Consider the following 18283-nt stretch of genomic DNA (forward strand, 5'->3'; position numbering starts at 1 on the left):
TATGCACAATATGGGTTTCCTAGGAGATGAAGGGTGCTAAAGTGGGATGACTCTGCAGCAGGTGTCTTTCAATTCCCTGAAAATAAATCGAGGGGAGAAGAAGTACCATCTTCACATGGCCTCAGTGTGACAGAAGGTGTTTTGCTTCTGCCACTATGCCCACAAAGGAGCTTTTAAGACTTCCATTTTTAAGGCAAAAGACAGTTGAGGCAAGGTGCGAACAGAGGAACGGGCAGGTAGAGGACACGCAGCACTGGAATATCTAAGGCTGACATAAGGACCCACCACCAAGCCCCCTGCCAAAGCTGAGAGAGATACACTACCCTCAATGTCTATTGGAAAAATAAAATAATGAAACTACCACTGTTACCCCTACTCCAGGAAAATGCTACATCTTCCCCCAAACTGCTTGGAAATTTGCCCTTTTAAGACGTGCAAAATAAGAGCAGAGGTGGCTTTCGTGACACGAAGTTATGTTGCTTGTTCAGGGAGTTGGAATGAAGGGGAAGTGAAGCAGCAACAGCCCCTTTCCACAATCTTTGAAGGCTCCCAGTGCATATTAAGACAGGCACCACACACAGCCTAGAGACTTGAACATCTCCACAAAGCTTAAGAGGCTGTCAGGCACCCAAAAATGGGACACCTCCACACTGAGTGAGGGGCTCTCTGGTGGTGCTCTTTGGCACATAAATGACCCAGAATGTTATATGAAGATCTCCCCTATGTTATGTTTTGCGGAAACTGAGTCCCCCCTCCCACTCCCCCCCTTTGCAATTCCAGCTAAACCAGTAGAAGGGTGTCCATCCAGTTGGCTCTCTTGCTAAAAGAGGCAGGATCCCCGCAGGTGCCTCCCTTTGTTCAAATCTGAAGTCAGAGACCGGCTGATCCGCTTGGTGGTGAGCTTCATGTCTCTCGCAGCTACTATGGCACGGCTCAGAGACCAGTTCAGGTCCTGCAGACCAGCGCAGTCCAGAGTCATGGAGCAGCAGGAATCCTTTTGCATTTGGTGCCGAGACGCCGGGGTTTTCAGCTCTGTGGCCTGGTACCTGCTAGGGACAGCAGCAGGGGAGGAGGTCTGAGGTGCAAGTGGAGAACAATAGCTGGCAGGGAGAAAAAGAAGGGGGGGGTGCTGAATAAACCTTTACACTAGGTGAAAGCATTTGTGCATCTAGTTCAGTATTGCCTACACCAAGGGTGGGGGAAGTTTTTTCTGGGAGAGGGCTGCATTCCTATCTGTGCAACCTTCTGGGGGCCACATTCCTGTGAAGGGCAGGGCCAGAGGATAAAGTGGGCAGAACAACAAATGCAAATGCTACTTTAGTGGAGTGGGCTGCTATTACACACATTCATGCCCCCCTCTGTCCTCCATCAGAGTTAAACCAACAAACAAACCAGGCAAAAACACTCAAGGAGGGGTATGCAATAGGGCTAAGTGAGGGTTGGAGCCTTGGGAGAGGCCAGTGGACCAGACACTAAAGCTTAGAGGGACACATTTAGACCCTGAGTCTGAGGTTCCCCACCCTGGGTCTGCACTAACTGGCCAGGAGCTCCCCAGAAACTCAGGAAGAGCAAGGGCCTTTTTCATTCTTGTACCTGATTCTTCTAACTGGAGGTGCTAAGGACTGAACCTGGGGACTTCTGCTGGTAAGGTATGTGGCTCTCTCACTGAACAATGGTACCTTCCTGAATGAGTTTTGGAGGCATCAGTGGCAGGGAATAATCCAACATCAGAGTAATAATCTGTGGCAGGGAATAATCCAACAATGGAGACCTTATAGAGGCAGACAACTGAAGCTGGAATACAACACCAATCACTGTCCTTGTTGTCTGGAGCTAGATGGAAAGTTTTAGTCCAGCAATATCTGGAGGGCCATGGGTCCATTGTCGGGGTCAACACAATAAGGGGGAAAGTCATATCTCTCAGAATTCTCACTGAACAAAGGCCTGAATGAGTGTTTCTTACATTACAGATGTTGGAGGATAGGGAACCATGGGGACATAGCTGATGGAGGCAGCAGGGCTTGGGAGGGCCAGGTACCAGAGTCCAGGCTGCTGTAACTGATGGTGGTTGCTGAGGTTCTGCTGTGGTCCAGAACTTTGCTCTGCTTTGTTCCCTGTGCCATGGTCTACCCCTGGGGGCAAATGAGAAAACAAGATCTAAAATTCACCCTAGACAGAACTGGGAGGAATTTATATTTTCATTTACAGTATATACATTACAACGTTTGCCAAGTTTTAACATTTCCAATTTTGACTCCTTTCCCCCTCTTTCTGCGGTTCCTTACATTTATTTTCATCCTTTCCTGTATACTCCGAATTGTTTTAACTTAATTCTTTTATCCGCCTGCTCTAATATATATCTCGTATATATTTTATATAAAAAACTGCAGGTTTTTACAATAATTGGAGGAATTGATATCATATTTTGTTTAGTGTCAATAATTGGCCCAGGTGCTCTGGAACACTCTTCTCTTTTGAAGACACCTGCCGAAAACATTTCCTTTTCACTAAGTGCTTTTTAGAGAACTAATTTGACTCAACTTTGGCCATTTGTTCTCTGTTTGATGATCATAACATTTATAGTAAAGGTAAAGGTAAAGATGCCCCTGACTGTTAGGTCCAGTCGCGAACGACTCTGGGGTTGCGGCACTCATCTGGCTCTATAGGGTGTGGGAGCCGGCGTTTGTCCACAGTCAGCTTCCGGGTCATGTGACCAGCATGACTAAGCCACTTCTGGCGAACCAGAACAGCACACAGAAATGTCGTTTACCTTCCCGCCAGAGCAGTACCTATTTATCTACTTGCACTTTGGCGTCCTTTCGAACTGCTAGGTGGGCAGGAGCAGGGACCGAGCAACAGGAGCTCACCCCCGTCACAGAGATTTGAACTGCTGACCTTCTGGTCGGCAAGCCCAAAGCTCAGTGGTTTAGACCACAGCGCCCCCCCCCGCGCCCCCATACAATGCCTGAATTGTTTTATTGTTACTCGATTTCTAAAAATGTGTCGGCAGTTTACAAATCAACGGCTACTAGGCATGATGGCTATGTTCTACCTCCACTGTCAGAGGTCTCACATCTCTGAATACCAACGGCTGGGAAATTGCAGGTGGGGAAAGTGCTGTTGTGTTCAGGTCCTGCTTGTGGTCAGCCACTATGAAAACAGGATCCTGGGCTAGATGAGCTGTTGGCTTGAGCTAGCAGCCTCACCTTATATTTTTTTATAAACAAAACCATTCCTCTTGGGAACTGTTTCCAAACCCCTCACCGTCCTTGCTGCCCTCGTCAGGACCTGCACTCCAGTTTGCCAACACGGCATCAGTTTTCACACCAGAAATGCCCTTTCTCACCATGCACTACTTTGCTCCTGGAGTTCCTGGTCTCCTTGCACAGATGGCTTAGTGCTTCTGACTTTTTCGGAGTGCTTTGGTGGGAGGGTCCAAATGAATCCCTCGGGGAGTCACAGCCTATAAATAAAAGACAAGGTAATTCAACTTGCCACAAGGACCCTCCACCCCGAATCCAAAAACAAGAATACACAGAACCAGAGCCCTGGAGAGGATTTTTTTTTAAAAAAAAAAAAACTACCAGTATGTGGAAGCAGCTAGGATATTGAGCTATAAATAAATTATGACATTGGACATGTGTGCCTCCGGGCATGCTGATGTTGGACGCACGTGCACACATGCCCACTACCAAAATTTATGAGTGCCTAGCCCCCTCAGAGTGAGTTTTGTGGGTGCTACAACACCCCAGGGCCCCTGGTGCCTGGCGCCTATGCCTCAGGCATAGAACTCATTAGATAAGTCTTGGGCAAACCAGTCATTCTCAGTTTCTGCTGAAACTGCTGACCCAGATTTATTTATTTTTAATCTCCTAAAAAAAGTTTTTTAAAAAAGAAAAGACATGTAGGTTGAGTCCTTAATTTAGGAATGCAGAAATTCACCAGGTACCAGTTAACATTTAACCAAGGATAATGATTCCTGTGGCACTATTCCACCTGTTGCTAAGCTCCAGAATTGTAAAAAGGGGAAAGTCAAGAGGAAATTTAAGGCTGAAAGCCAGCAGAGACACAACCCCCCAGCACCTGGTTGGTTCCACATTTGCTTCAGTGAGCCATTTGGTGGTGCAAGTTGTGGGCCAATTTTTCTTATCGGTTGCTGTGTGGAACTCCTGATTCAGAACATACCCTGCTCACAGACTCTGACTCTGACTCTCACATAAGCCAGCTACTTTGCTGCCACTGAGAATCCTGCCCTGCCACTGAGAATCCTGCCCTGCCCTGCCCTGTGGTCTGGATTGTGCAGAGACGGGGCACTTGTGGCCCTCCAGATTCTATTTGACTACAACTCCTATTATTATTACTGCCTCACAGATGAGTAAAATGATCAAGGGGATGGAGCAACTCCCATATGGGGAAAGGTTTCAGAGTCTCTGGGCCATCTTTAGTTGCAAAAGCAAAGGAGAGAAGGAGGCAACATGACAGATGATCTGAAGAAAGCAGATACACAGCTCATGAACATCCAGTGAAGTTGAATTTTAGGGGACTCAGAAAAGAAAAAAGAAAGTACTTTTTTACACAGCACAGAGTTAAAACTACTTGCTCCTACAAGATACAGCAATAGCAACCAACCTGGATGGCTTTGAAAGAGGATTGGACAAATTTGTGGATAATAATCCTAGCAGTGCCTACTTACCATGATGGCTATATTCTACCTCTACTGTTAGTAAACCTCTGAATACCAGTTGCTAGGAATCACAAATGGGGAGATTGCTGTTGCACTCAAGACCCTGCTTGTTGGCTTCCCAGTGGAGCATCTGGCTGGCTACTGTGAGAATACTGGGATGCTGGACTAACTCCAACAAGGCTCTTCTTATGATACCTTTGTAGCCTCCGGCATCTTGGTTTCTTGTGGGTACCTCTTCAAGCCGTGACTTGACCTCTTGGCAATGGGGGCACGGGGCAGAGCTTTTGGGAGCCTTTGGTTCTTGGGACTTGGGACTTGAAAATGGATACTGGGTTCCTACAGAAATCAAAACAGAGAAACTTGATACACACACTCCAGACACCTGGTTTCCCTTGTGGGAAGAGAATGCTGGACTAGATGGGCCTTTGGTCTAATGCAGCAATGTTATTGTACAGCTTTTATTGTAACACATTGTTCTTTGTTCCGATTTTATGCCACACTTTAGGTTTTTAAATTTTGTAGGTCGCCTGGAGACATTTGGTGCCAAGCAACTGATAAACTGAAAGGATGATGATGATGATGATGATGATGATGATAATAATAATAATTTGCTTGGTTGCTTTCTCAGTGGGGACCACCATTCTTCCCCCCACCTGGAGAGGAGGGGAGAAGAAATTATTGCCACAAATCAAATTTCCCCTGAAAATTACATCCCCACCCCCAAAAATGTAAAAGGGGGAAAGGCAGTTCTGCTCCCCTCTTTTGCTTCCCATACCCTCCCGTAAAATTTAGGCCAAAATTTTTATTAGCATGGAAATTCAACCCAGCTTTCCTAGCCCAGCGCACTGCTACCTGTCTAGTCCTTCCTGGGGCAGTTGATTTGGTAAATAAGAGCAGGCTCAGGTGCCCTTTGCTCACCAGTGTAGGGCCCCCGGAGGATGGGCTGCTTTGAGGATTCTTTCCTAGAAGTAGAGGTTTCCTGGAGTTTCCCTTTCCATAGCTTTGGCGGTGAGTAGTCTGACTCTGAAGTGCCTGCAAATAACACAGGTGGGGAAACCCTCAGTCCTCATATGCACACAGAAGAGCAGTCACTTCATTATACAGGATCAAGTCCAAGGGAATCAAGTGCTGTTGGTTTGCAGCAGAAGCCACTTGTTCACAACACTGATGGGCTAGTGCATGAGAAGTCACTGACAATGAGAAGCTGGAAAGGGTTTAGGTTAGGCTTATTTAATTCATACATTGCTTCCCTAAAAAAGAAAGAAAGTCTGAAGCGATTTGCAACCACTGTAAAGAAACACAAAAACCACATAAACTTTTTAAAAACAAAACAAAACACACCCACCCAAATTTAACAGTAACAATGATTGGTGATACCCAACTACCCAGGAAAAGGAAAAGACATTTGCCTCACGTCAAAGAAATGTCAAGGTTGGCACCAGAGCAGTTTGTACAATGGGTGTGGGAGGTGCTACTGTTCTCTCACTGCCACCTTCATAGAATCACAGAACTAGTCCAACCCCCTGCAATGCAGGAATCACAACTAAAGCATCCCTGACAGATGGCCACCCAACCTCTGCTTAAAAACCTTCCGAGGTACTTCGTTCTTCAGGACATCCCTCAAAGGTGGCATGCAGAAAAGGACCTTAGGGTCCTGGCAGGCTTATATGAGGAACAGAAGCACAGGCAGAACATCCTTCTGAAAGGCATGCCTATATTCAGCCTCAGAATAAAATGCATCTCTTTGCATAACCAGACCAACCTAATGCACACCACAAACATTTTTGTTGCTTACTGAGATCCAGCTGGATCCCATCTTGCAGGAGCGATCTCTTCATCCACTCTTCTGGCTTGATCAACAGAGTTGGACTGTCTTGGTCTGCTGTGCTCTTCCCAGACGTTTTGCTGTGAGATGAGGTGGGGATGTGGTTGGACCTGCAAGACAGTGAATCGTTTTAGGCACACGGCACCATTCCTTACGTGAGCAGCAGCAAGCACAGGGCAGAGAACTTCTGCTTATCTACTGCAAAACTGTGTCAGAGAGTATGTGTTTAAAAGGGAAGAAGTGGTGGGCACAAGTAAGGGGTCTTTACCTCTGTAGTGCCCCTCTCTCCTCTGCAAATCAGGGTTCCAATACCACCTTCTTATTTTTTGCAACAGAAGCTTACCAAGTGTTTGACTAAAAATGGCTTTGGTGCACCATGTTGTATGTGAAAGAAATTATAGGATACAATTATTCTCAACAAACAATAAATCGTATTTCAGGTTTCCAACAGGTTTCCAGGTGATGCCTGGTGTAAACAAAGGCAAGAAAGAAAGCTGGGCTTCTGGGGCATTGTATGGGCAGCAGGTGGCACCAGAGAGAAGACACTTTTTCCTGTGCAGGGTGTCAATACCCAGCATCTTCAGGCAGGTGCCAGGGCCCCTAGGTCCAGGTCAGGTATGTTGCTGGCACCTGCCCCTCCAGCCGCCTGCCCCTACAAGCAGCATAAGGCAGCTGAGTCTAGCAGCCATTTTAACTCCCCACCGTTCTCTGAAGCAATGCTTTGTCAGAGGCATTTTGGGAAATTCCTTACATGAACCTGCCCTGGCTGCCATAAGGAGATACTGATGGAGAAAGGAGAGGCTGCCTGGGCTACCCTCAAACCTGGAACAAGCTCTGCCCATTGCTTACCCTATTGGATTGGCACTTGTGGGGAGGCAGGTCCTGTCCTGTCCTGTCCTCTGGAGTGTAGAGGTATGTGCAGAGGGTGGCCGCTTTGGATAACCATGAGGCTGGTGGAGGGTCTTCTCCAGGATTTGGCGAAGCTGAGAGACTTCATTCTGCAAAGCTGTGATAGCCTGGCTGTTATAGGGACAGAAACAACCCCCAACCCAGGATCAGTTAAAATCAGGACCTAGCATGACAAGAGATATTAATTTTAGGCATGTTATACATGTCCAGCAACCCAAATTGTACACACAATAGTCATAGCTGCCAAGTACCCCGTTTTCCCCGGGAAACCCCCGTTTTTACTTACCTTTTCCCGGTGGTCCCCCGTATCACTTCATCTCCCGTTTTTCTCCGTTATTTTCTCCTGCCGGCGGCCATTTTTTCCCTTTCCAATTTGCCCTTCTATGGGCACCAAAAAATGGCCACCGCCGGCTTCAAAAGTCGTATCTGCGCATGTCCGGAAGTGCATAGAAGCGACTTCCGGTGTCGGCGGTGGCCATTTTTGGTGCCCATAGATGGGCGGAGCGACACCGGAAGTTGCGTCGATGCAGTTCCTGACATGCGTACAACCGACTTTCGAAGCCGGCGGCGGCCATTTTTGGTGCCCATTGAAGGGCAAAGCGACACCGGAAGTTACGTTGACGCAACTTCCGGTGTTACATGGCTGCCGGTCCCAGATTCTGCAGTCTGGGACTTGGAAGGTAAGCAATAGTGGAAGCGTCATCGCTTGGTGACGGGGCATCCACTTTGAAAAATCTTAACGACTTCACTCTTAGTGAGGCTGCTTCTGTTTACAGTTCTTACAGAGTAAGTACAAAGCATTACCAGCTTGCAGATGGAATGTTTTTACTGCAGGAGTTAGCTCTTAAGAATGATGGAAAGCTCCTGGGCTGGTAGCTGAATGCAAGCTTGCCAGAGCATGGAGAAAATGTTCCCCTAAAAAGGGTTAAAATTGATTCCTTCTCCTCTGGAGGAAAGGGATGTAAGCTCAGAAGGCTCAATCCCTGGCACCTCTGACCAGAACACATGGAGGTTTGCTGCCAGTTAGTACAGACCAGGGGAGGGGAAGCTTGAGGGCTGCACTCCCTTCCAGGCAACCTTCCAGGGGCCTCATAGTAGTGGTGTGCAATGACCCAAAGCAAAAAGTGGGCAGAGCAATGAATGCTGATTTTAGTTTTATTCAGTTGGCTTTTTTTCTCTGCACACCCCCCTCCATCCTCCATGCAGGCAAGTGTAGGAGTTCATGGACACATTCCAGTTAACCCAATAGACTCAAGGAGGGTGCAAAGCACCATCACACAGTGATGGGTGTGGTCTGGGGAGAGTTCTGAGGGCCAGACAAAGTGGTCTGAGGGACTGTCTCGGCCACCTTGGCCTGAGGTTCCTCATCTATGATCCACTGTGTTTCTCACCCAGTGCCCCCACCATTCCAAAGAGGAAACTTACTCTCGGTGCAAGCGGGAGTCAAGGAGACTGTAGTCTTGAGTCTGGACTGGGGGCAGCGAAACGGCAGAGGAGCTAGGAGAATGTCTTGCTTCATCAAGAGGCACACTGTACGTGTCAAGTCCTTCCTGGGCCTCAGCCTCAGAGTCTGTGTGAGCTGGTGAGAAAAGAGCCAGGAACACATCATAGAATCATAGGGTTGGATGGGACACCCCCCCCCCAAAGGCCACCAGTAGCAGCAGAAGATAAGCAGTGGCTGGGTGAATTGCAAAGCAGGCGAAACTTTTGCCAACGTTTTCCTGCTTTACCTAGCAAAGGCAGAGGAGAGGCGCAGGACCATCCCTGGGTTGAGGATGTGGGACGCACCCACTGTTGGTTTGCAGCAGCTGGCCTGATTCCAGACTTCTGGATGGGGAGGGGAGTTTAAAAGGGGGGGTAAATAGTTGTTTATCTACTAATTAGTGGGTGGGAGTATTCTTTGTTTATTATTTACGCATGGTTAATATTGTTTGTTATTATTTATAGGGTGGATGTGTTTTTGTTTTTTCATAAATGTTATGCTCGATGATATAATGGTATTGTGTGTCTCTCTCTTTGTGTGTGCGCACCTGCTGTAAGTTACCTGGACACCTTGGTGCAATAAGCAACTAGTAAGTTTAATAATTTAATTAATAAAACAACAACAACTCTGCAATCCAGGAATCACAGCAATGCATGAATCATGGATCTTTCTGCTTTGGAAACTGCATTATGCAGAGCCAGATCGTTAGTCCACCTAGCTAAGTATTGCCTATACTGATTGGCAGCAGGTTTCCAGGGCTTCATATTTTTGGGTCTCTTTCGCAGCCCTACCCGGAGATGCTAAGGAATGAACCTGGGAACCTCTGCATGTAAGGCAGGTGCTGTACCACTGAGGTATGGCACTTTCACCTGTAGAAGCACTTCCCCTGTGACTCCAAGAGCTGATTAACAGCCAACATGTGCATCACAGAGTCTCCAGGGGAGCGAGGAAAGTGCTTCGGATGGCACAAAACAAATACCTGTTTAACATGTTGCAACTGACCCAGCAAAAGGTCCATGATTCAGGGGTGTTGTTTGATCTCTGCAAGGTGTTTCAGGGATCCAGGTCACAGTAAGGTGGTACAGCCTTGCGAGGCTGTGTGTGTGTGCTAGACCTTTACGTGAGTGAATGTTCAGGGTAGTGCAGCTAGCGAGGTACTGAGGGGCAGGATGTTAGGACAGACCTCAAATAAGAACAGGCACATGACCTGGCCTTCCTGCTCAAAGTGATTAACTGCTTTTAGCTCACCACTATCCATGCCTGGCTCCATCTCACTGGCGATGCTGTTGGTCCACCTGGTAGGGGAGCTAAGCTGCAAAGGTCTTCCTTTAGAGAGGCCTTGTCTCTGCATCCTGTTGTCTGACTGTGTGTGCCTGGGCAAGCTGTCTGTTTCCAATGTGACAGGCACTTTCCTTAGAGATTCTTCTTGGAAGTCTACATCAACAGAGGTTGAATTTCCCAGCATGCTGTGGGACCTTGACAAGAAATAGGAACACAGAAAGTTGTTTTATACCAAGTCAGATCTTTGGGTCCTTCTAGCTCAGTTTTCTCAGCCCTATCTAGAAATACTGGGGATTGAACCTGGGACATGCTGCAGGCAAAACAGATGCAATTTTTTTTTTAAGTGTACCCTTCTTTTTGAGGGACTTCCTCAACAAAGCGGCTTTTAAAAGATGTAGTTTTAGCTGTTTTAATGACTGTGAGGACATGGGTCTTTTATAATGTTCTATAACTGTCCTTGGCTCCTAAGCAAGGATGGGATAAAAAGCCAATGAAATAATAGCAACACTACTAATAACGCAGCGGGTGGCGCTGTGGGTTAAACCACTGAGCCTAGGGCTTGCCGATCAGAAGGTCGGCAGTTCGAATCCCTGCAACGGGGTGAGCTCCCATTACTTGGTCCCTGCTCCTGCCAACCTAGCAGTTCGAAAACGCGTCAAAGTGCAAGTAGATAAATAGGTACCGCTTCGGTGGGAAGGGAAACGGCGTTTCCGTGCGCTGCTCTGGTTCGCCAGAAGCAGCTTAGACATGCTGGCCACATAAGCCAGAAGCTGTACCCTGGCTCCCTCAGCCAGTAAAGCGAGATGAGCGCCACAACCCCAGAGTCTTCCATGACTGGACCTAATGGTCAGTGGTCCCTTTACCTTTTTACTAATAAAAATAGTGCAGAGGAGGAGAGCCAAATGTCCTTGGACCCTAACTCCCTTCAGCCCCAATCAGCATGATAGTGCTCAAGGACGATCGTAAGAGTCCAATGATATCTGTGAGACCATAGAATTATCACGCATGCTATTCATGTCTACTCAAGAGGAAGCCCCAATGGGTTCAGCTGGCCTTACTCCCAAGTGTGCAAGTCTAGAATTGCAATCTGATTCTGCTGTAAGTCAAACTAAAGCTGATACAAGAGATCAAATCTCCCAACACATATTAAAGAACAAATAAACTTCCACCAGCTTCAAAGTTTGCAATCAGTTTGGTCATTTTCATGCTCAATTTCATTTTCCTTTATCTGAATATTGCTGGATGCCCACCCAGTTCCTGGTTTCATCCACTTTTTGTCTCCAGGTATCTTCTATATATACTTCCTCCTGTTCACTGCCAACTCAGGGACACAATTATGGGAATTAACACAGGAAAAGAAGGGAGGGAGGGGAGGGAGGGTTCATACCTAAACTTGGATGTACAGTGCTTTGGCATTTGTGCCAAGGGGGACACCCTGCTGGCTTCTGATCCCACAAATCCACTGTCTGTCTCTGGGGAAACAAGGCGTAAATTCTGCAAGAGAGGGAAAAAGAAGTTGTGGGGAACTTCAAGTTCAGGGGCTGAATGCAGTCCTCCAAGCCTTTCTACTTGGCCCTCAGGACTCTTCTGAGGCCACCCCCACTCTCTGATGGGCCCATATTTGCATCCTTCTTGGGTGTTTTTCCTGGATGGGACGTGTCCTTGGATTTTAATAGTGCCCCTGGCTTGCCTGAATGGAAAATCAAGAGAGTTATGTGAGTTGAATGTGTATAAAATAGTGTGCTGTACAAGGGGAAAATTTACTTCCTTTGTTCCACCCACATTTGCCACCGACTCAGGCAATCACAGGCATGTGGCCCCTGGAAGGCTGCCCAGAAGTGAATGTGGCCCACAGGCTGAAAAATATATCTTATCCTTGAGGCAGTTAAATGATTGCCTGAACTTCCTCAAAAAGAACCATATTTTGAGGCAACAAAGGATATGTATATAAACATTTTTATTTGGTATTTCCTTCACGAAGTTGAGGACATCTCCACCCCAATATTTATCCTCACAACAAATTTGTGAGGTAGGTTCGGCTTAGAATACATGGCATATGAGCTGTATGTTTCACTCCATGGGTCACAAGCAAGGACAGGCAAGTTCCCTCCCACCTCTATTCAGAACAGGGGCTCCTAAAATTGGACTAATTTGGACTCAAGTTGCACCATTCCCAAATTACTTCAGCCTCCAAGTTTCACTGTGCTCCTGTTCATCCAGAACACAATGAGGCCTGCCCAGTCCCAAACCTCTTTCTCCAACCCTATCTCCAAGCAGAGGAGAGCTGCTTCTCAGGGCTTTCATTGGCCCCCAACCAGAGATGCGGATCCAGTAGGTCTCCATACGTTTCTGTACTCCAACTGTCATCAACCTCACCCAGCATGGCCAATGGTCAGGGATGATGAGAGCTGTAATCCAACAATATCTGAAGGATCACAGGTTCTTCCCCCTGCTCTGCTCTTAAGAAGTAGCACTCCCACCATACCTGGTCATTGGGCCAGAGACTCCTCATTTCTCTTGGCTTGCTGGCTGGCTGGTGATGATGGGAGTCAAATCTCAATAAAGTGTGGAGGACACTAGGTCCCAGATTCTTCCCCCACTCTGGGTCCCTCCCCCTAGCACAGTGGTTCCCAACAGGTGGTCCGCGGACCCCCAGGGGTCCGTCAGCTTTGCCAGAGGGGTCCGCAAGATGCTATTAGAATAAAAAAATAATAATATATTTTGTATGATAACAGATTTTTTGTTTTGGCCGCTTCCTGCATGAGCAGAGTCTAGCACAAAACTAGAATTAGATAGAGGCAGTAGTTCTGCTGTATGCCGTTAGGTGGCGCTTTACAAACACTACTGTTTTGCAAAGAGGCAGCGCGCGCATTCTACTAACGCTCACCTCCCCAAGATGCTTTGCGCGTGTCGGCTTCATTTGTGCGCCGACGGGGGTTGGACTGGATGGCCCTTGTGGTCTCTTCCAACTCTATGATTCTAGGTACCCTGTCTTCTCCATTCCCCTCCCTCCTCCCTGGAACCTAATATTTCAGAAATCTGAACTCAAAGGACAGATTTAACTCATCTCATTAAGAACTGAAAATTAAAACTAACTGTATACTGATGGAGTACTCTGTTGTAACTGTAAAAAACGTATAAATATAAAATATAAAAACTCTTAATTTGGCTCTCACTTTTTAATTTTAGGATTAGGAATTAATGGGGGTCCTTGTCACAATAGTGGCTCGATGAGGGGTCCTCGAGAAAATTTTGTTGGGAACCCCTGCCCTAGCACATGGCTCCCAGAAAGCCCCCAAAAGAAGGTGGCCCTCATGGTGAAAAATGCTTTCTGCCCCTGCTCCAATGTGACAGCCCCATCCCCACTAACCAATGCTTACCTCAGGCAATCCTGTGTTTGTCTTCTGGAGGGTCTTCTTGGCTGTGTGTTCAGAAGCAGCACTGCCTGCCACACTGGCCATGCTGCTCTGTGGCGACAGGCGCTTCTGCCGTCTCCTAGATGATGAGGCTTTTGGAACTGGAGTCGATGTACATTTCTGTTCAACTGAACCCTGAGGAACTGGCTCCTCCTCCTGCTGGGTGGATGGTGAGCAGCTGGTCTGGTCAGGTACTTCCTGCTGGGACTTCCTCAAAAGCTGCTCAGGAGGTTCCATCTGTTGGGGCTGCCTATTAGAAATGGGGAAGCAGGAAGAGAGAGAGAAGGGGGTGCTCAGCAGAAGCTGATGGGTTGTCTGACCTATTCTGGTCACAGTCTAGTTTTGCACATTTCTGAACAAAGCTGTTGGGTCAAAGGTGCAGCTTCACTTTAAAGAAACAAAACAAACAAAGGCTTCTGGGTAAAGTAACACATGAAGGCTTTGCTGTCAACAGCAGGCATCCCCAAACTGCGGCCCTCCAGATGTTTTGGCCTACAACTCCCATGATCCCTAGCTAACAGGACCAGTGGTCGGGGATGATGGGAATTGTAGTCCAAAACATCTGGAGGGCCGAAGTTTGGGGATGCCTGGTCAACAGCCTTTCACATTCTGGACTGCCCATACTTCCAAGGCAATCTCTCAGCAGTTTCAAGAATATAGCTCAGGGAATAGGAACACAGAAGATGCCAGTGGCTGTTGGAAAGTCCAACATTCAAGATGGCAGCTGTTAAATCAGGGATGAAGAACTTGCAACCTTTGGCCTAGGGCATGTTCAGATGGTTTTCTTATTGAACATTCGTCCTGGAGAAGAAGGTGGATTAACCTCCCCACCCATCACACATTTCACATTTAGGAGTTAGCAACTTCATCATCATTTTTTAATCCCCACCTGGGGATCTGGGAAGGAGCAATCCAAACTTGCTGCAAGGGCTTTTCAAGCCAGGCTATGAGAGTCTGTTCCTGTCAGAACCCAGAGACTAAGAAGGCCCTTCATTCCCAGACTTCTAAAGTAGGACCTGTGATTTCATGTGCCGAAATGACAAAGCTGTCTTTTTGCATGGGTTATAGAAGCAGGCACTAGGTTTTACATAAGCAGGGAAGCTACAAGCTGCAGGCTTGGGAATCCTGCAAACATGCAAGGAAAGGAAAGGAAAGGAGAGATTTCAATGCGCATTTCCCTCCCCCTTCCTTTTCACTCCATGTGATTCCAGGCTTCACATTCACTTCCTTCCCATCAAATTCGTCCCCTTCCCCCACTCCCTTGTTTCCTTCTGTTTCTCCTTTTTTTCTGCTCCCACAGTCCCCGCCCCTGCATCTGCCCTGCCAGCTCAGCCCTATCGAGTAGAAAGAACTGGAAATAAAAATAATCTAAAATAAAAAGCTCCTTTGTCCAACTCTGGGAAAGAAAGAGGGAGAGAAAGCAAAGGCATCTTTGTTGGAAAAGCAACACCCACCCCCTGCTTCTAAGTTTAGTCACATCCCAGAATGTTTGCAGGCATCGTGGTGGTCTGTAAAAGGACTCCCACCAATATTTGCAAGGCAATGTGCAGAGTGGTTAGACCAGAGGCAGTTAAGGACATAAGAACACTGCTGGATCAGGCCAATAGCCCATCTAGTCCAGCATCCTGTCCTCCCAGTGGCCAACCAGATGCCTGTGGGAAGCCCACAAGCAAGACATGAGTGCGATTCTGCTCTCCTGCAATTCCCTGCAACTTGCATTCAGAGGCATAATGCCCCCAACAGTGGAGGTAAAACATGGCCATCATTTCTAGCAGCTGTTGATAGCTTTGTCTTCCATGAATTTGTCTAATCCTCTTGTAAAGCCATCCAAGTTGACAGCCATCGCTGCCTCCTGTGGGAATGTATTCCACAGCATTGCTACATGGCCATTCTTTTATCTGTCTGGAATATTCTACCATTCAGCTTCATTGGATGCCTATGATGAAGCTGGCTGCTGGAAGGTTCAGGACAGATAAAGATAATTGATGGGGTGCCCTCCTGATGCTGTTGGACTCCCATGAGATCCAGTAAACATGGCCTATGTTGAGGGATGAGCAACATTCCATATGGTCCAGCAACATCTGGAGGGCCACAGGTCCCTGACCCATGAAATAATCAGGGCATGGCTGAAGTGTGGTTTCTTCTCCTGGATGACTTACTGCAAGGTTGAAGACCTGCAAGAGGTCTTGCTAGCTTTAGACACCCCCCAGAGGGAGCCTTCCGTTGTCCCAACATCCCTTATGGCTGCACCATCTGCTTCATCTGGGGGTGAGTAATGTCTGTTCAGGTGCAGCTGTTCCAAGCTCAGAGCCTCTGGCAAAGATTTGAAGCTGTTGTAGCTGTGGGGCAAGAGACAATAGGTTACGTTTGGGTCTGTCAGCCTTCTGGGATTCACCAGGAAACCAGATGAACTGACACTGAATATTAGTCGCTGCCAGTACTACTAAGAGTAAGCCCATTTGAATTGATGGACATGATTAACTTAGGCACATTCACTTCAATAGGTCTACTCTGAGTAGAACTTCACTGGAAGCAACCCAATATATCAACCAACCATTCAAAGTAGAGATATAGGTTTCATCTGCACTATATATCTAAAGCAGCACATTACCACTTTAAACAATCATAGCTTCTGCCAAAGAATCTTGGGAGTTGTAGTTTGTTAAGGGGGCAGGGAGGTCTAAGGAGACCTTTGTTCTCTCTCACAGTACTACAGTTCTCAGAGTAGTTTAACAATCAATTCCCCTTCCCAGAAACTCTGGGAACTGTAGCTCTGAGGGTTCTAGGGGGGTCTCCTAAGGACTTAAAGCACAAACTACATTTACCAGGATTCTTTGCAGAAGGGCAGGGTTATTGGGAGGGGCATAATACTGCTTTAAAAGTATAGCAAAAATGGGGTCCTGGAGAAGAAAACATCCCAGCAACAATCAATTTGTTCAGAAATCCAAAGGAATACATTCTACAGAGCCAAAACAACCATGATAGAACAACAGCATGATGCAGAGATCATTTTTATTTGAAGAGTGAAAATATTGTAAATCTTTAAAAGATTATTGAAGGACTGGGGAGGGGGGGTCTTTCTCCAAAAAGACATTCACCCCATATACACAAAACTCATACACTTACTGGTCTAGGAGGTGATCAAAGTCCTTTTCCACTTGGGTTTGCATGTGCCGGAGGGGTTCCGGAAGGCTGCTTTCTCCCTCTTCCCCAGTCTCATCACTGATGGAATTCACTTCAAAGTCCAACTGGGCTTGGCAGCGGCCATTCGTGGGGACAGGGGTCTGAAGAGCAGAGAGTCAAGGCGTGAGCAAGGCCCAAATGAAAGCACTCCCCCCGAATTTGGCAATTGGTATACAATGTTGAACAATTTAAATTACTGTCAGCCTAAAACAGAGGTTGGTGACCTTTATCGGGGACTAGTGGGTGCATTTTGAATTTTGAGAAAGTGCTGTGGGCGCCAGTCACAAGATGGTTGCCATGGAAGCATGGCCTATTGCATGGACGGACACAGGGACAACCCTTCCCTTTTCACTACCATAGGTGAAACAGGGAGGTGCCCCCCCATACTGCCACCGCCCTGCCCCTCTCCTACCAAAACCTCCCCTTCATGGGTTGTGTGGTGGTGCCCATAAAGTGGCAGGGGCCATGGCGGCTTCTGGTGAGATCTTCAGAGATCTCAGGGAGCACATGAAATATTGCCGGAAACAGCCAACACTGCTTCTTCACCAGTGGTGGAGGCAGCAAGATGGATGGGGCACCTGTGTGGGTGCTGTCTCTTGGGCATAGAAGCCAACTCCTAGGGGGTAAGGTCCCTTAGATCCCCACAATAAAAGATTTGAAAGGGTTGCCCCCCCCCAAGTTGATGAACACTACCATTCAAATGGCATGTGTGCAACATGCCTTGTGATCAATTATGCGGAGTGGGGCGTACCTGGGCCTCCCCAATATTTTATGCAAGTTGGAATCCCTGTTCTTGGGCTTCCACACCTGAGGCAGCTTCCTCAGCCCACCTCATGTGTCGTCTGGCCCTGGCCTGGAGAGAGCGTCCCACAGGCCAGATAGGAGATACAAGCCATTTCATGCTTTGTAAGATACAGTGGTACCTCTACTTACGAATTTAATGCGTTCCGAACGCACATTCGTAAGTCGAAAAAAATTGTAAGTCGAATCCCATAGGAATGCATTGGGAGAAAAATTTCATAAGTCGAAGCAACCCTATCTAAAAATTCGTACGTAGAAAAAATCCTATCTAAACCACATCCAAGATGGCGGACGGAGCTCCGTTCGTAAGTAGAAACATTCGTAAGTAGAGTTATTCGTAAGTAGAGGTACCACTGTATGTGGCCTTGTAAAGGGCTCCAGAGTGATACCAATAAATCCAGGGTATAAAATAACTTTCAGATTGGTGCACAAGAGAAACCTTTAAACACACTCCTGCATCTCAAATATTACTTTGGCTTTGTGACGTTTAACTTATTTCTTAGTTGTTGCCTTGTTAACAATGTTTTATAGATTGTAATTGTTTCACTGATGATTTGTTACTTATCCCATAGGATTTATGCTGTGTTTGTGATGTTTTATTATGTTCTATCAGGTATTGCTCTATTGTTTGTAAGCTGCTTTGGGATGCCTCCGAATGAAAAGCAGCATAGAAATATAATCAATCAATCAATCAAAATATC

The 18283-nt window shown here is 47.0% G+C and overlaps 1 protein-coding gene across 4 annotated transcripts in view; it reads right to left on the reverse strand.

Annotated features, from left to right (window-relative positions):
- Nucleotides 1–680: 680 nt before the first annotated feature.
- Nucleotides 681–18283, reverse strand: part of AKNA (AT-hook transcription factor) — a 65115-nt gene continuing 47512 nt past the window's right edge. For 3 of the 4 annotated variants that reach the window (XM_088665006.1, XM_088665004.1, XM_088665005.1), the window contains exons 10-23: nucleotides 16725–16882; nucleotides 15758–15937; nucleotides 13563–13848; nucleotides 12668–12874; nucleotides 11570–11676; nucleotides 10150–10376; nucleotides 8844–8997; nucleotides 7359–7529; nucleotides 6480–6619; nucleotides 5603–5716; nucleotides 4880–5020; nucleotides 3347–3463; nucleotides 1964–2132; nucleotides 681–1100 (exon numbers count right to left, since the gene is read on the reverse strand). In XM_088665006.1, the coding sequence (XP_088521132.1) occupies nucleotides 821–1100; nucleotides 1964–2132; nucleotides 3347–3463; nucleotides 4880–5020; nucleotides 5603–5716; nucleotides 6480–6619; nucleotides 7359–7529; nucleotides 8844–8997; nucleotides 10150–10376; nucleotides 11570–11676; nucleotides 12668–12874; nucleotides 13563–13848; nucleotides 15758–15937; nucleotides 16725–16882 (2451 nt within the window). In that variant the 3' untranslated portion in view covers nucleotides 681–820. The remainder of the gene's footprint in view (nucleotides 1101–1963; nucleotides 2133–3346; nucleotides 3464–4879; nucleotides 5021–5602; nucleotides 5717–6479; nucleotides 6620–7358; nucleotides 7530–8843; nucleotides 8998–10149; nucleotides 10377–11569; nucleotides 11677–12667; nucleotides 12875–13562; nucleotides 13849–15757; nucleotides 15938–16724; nucleotides 16883–18283) is intronic. The other variant, XM_088665007.1, reaches the window with a different exon arrangement.

The sequence above is a fragment of the Zootoca vivipara genome, chromosome Z2, assembly GCF_965207765.1.
Source record: "Zootoca vivipara chromosome Z2, rZooViv2.hap1.1, whole genome shotgun sequence".
NCBI classification, from domain to species: domain Eukaryota; kingdom Metazoa; phylum Chordata; class Lepidosauria; order Squamata; family Lacertidae; genus Zootoca; species Zootoca vivipara.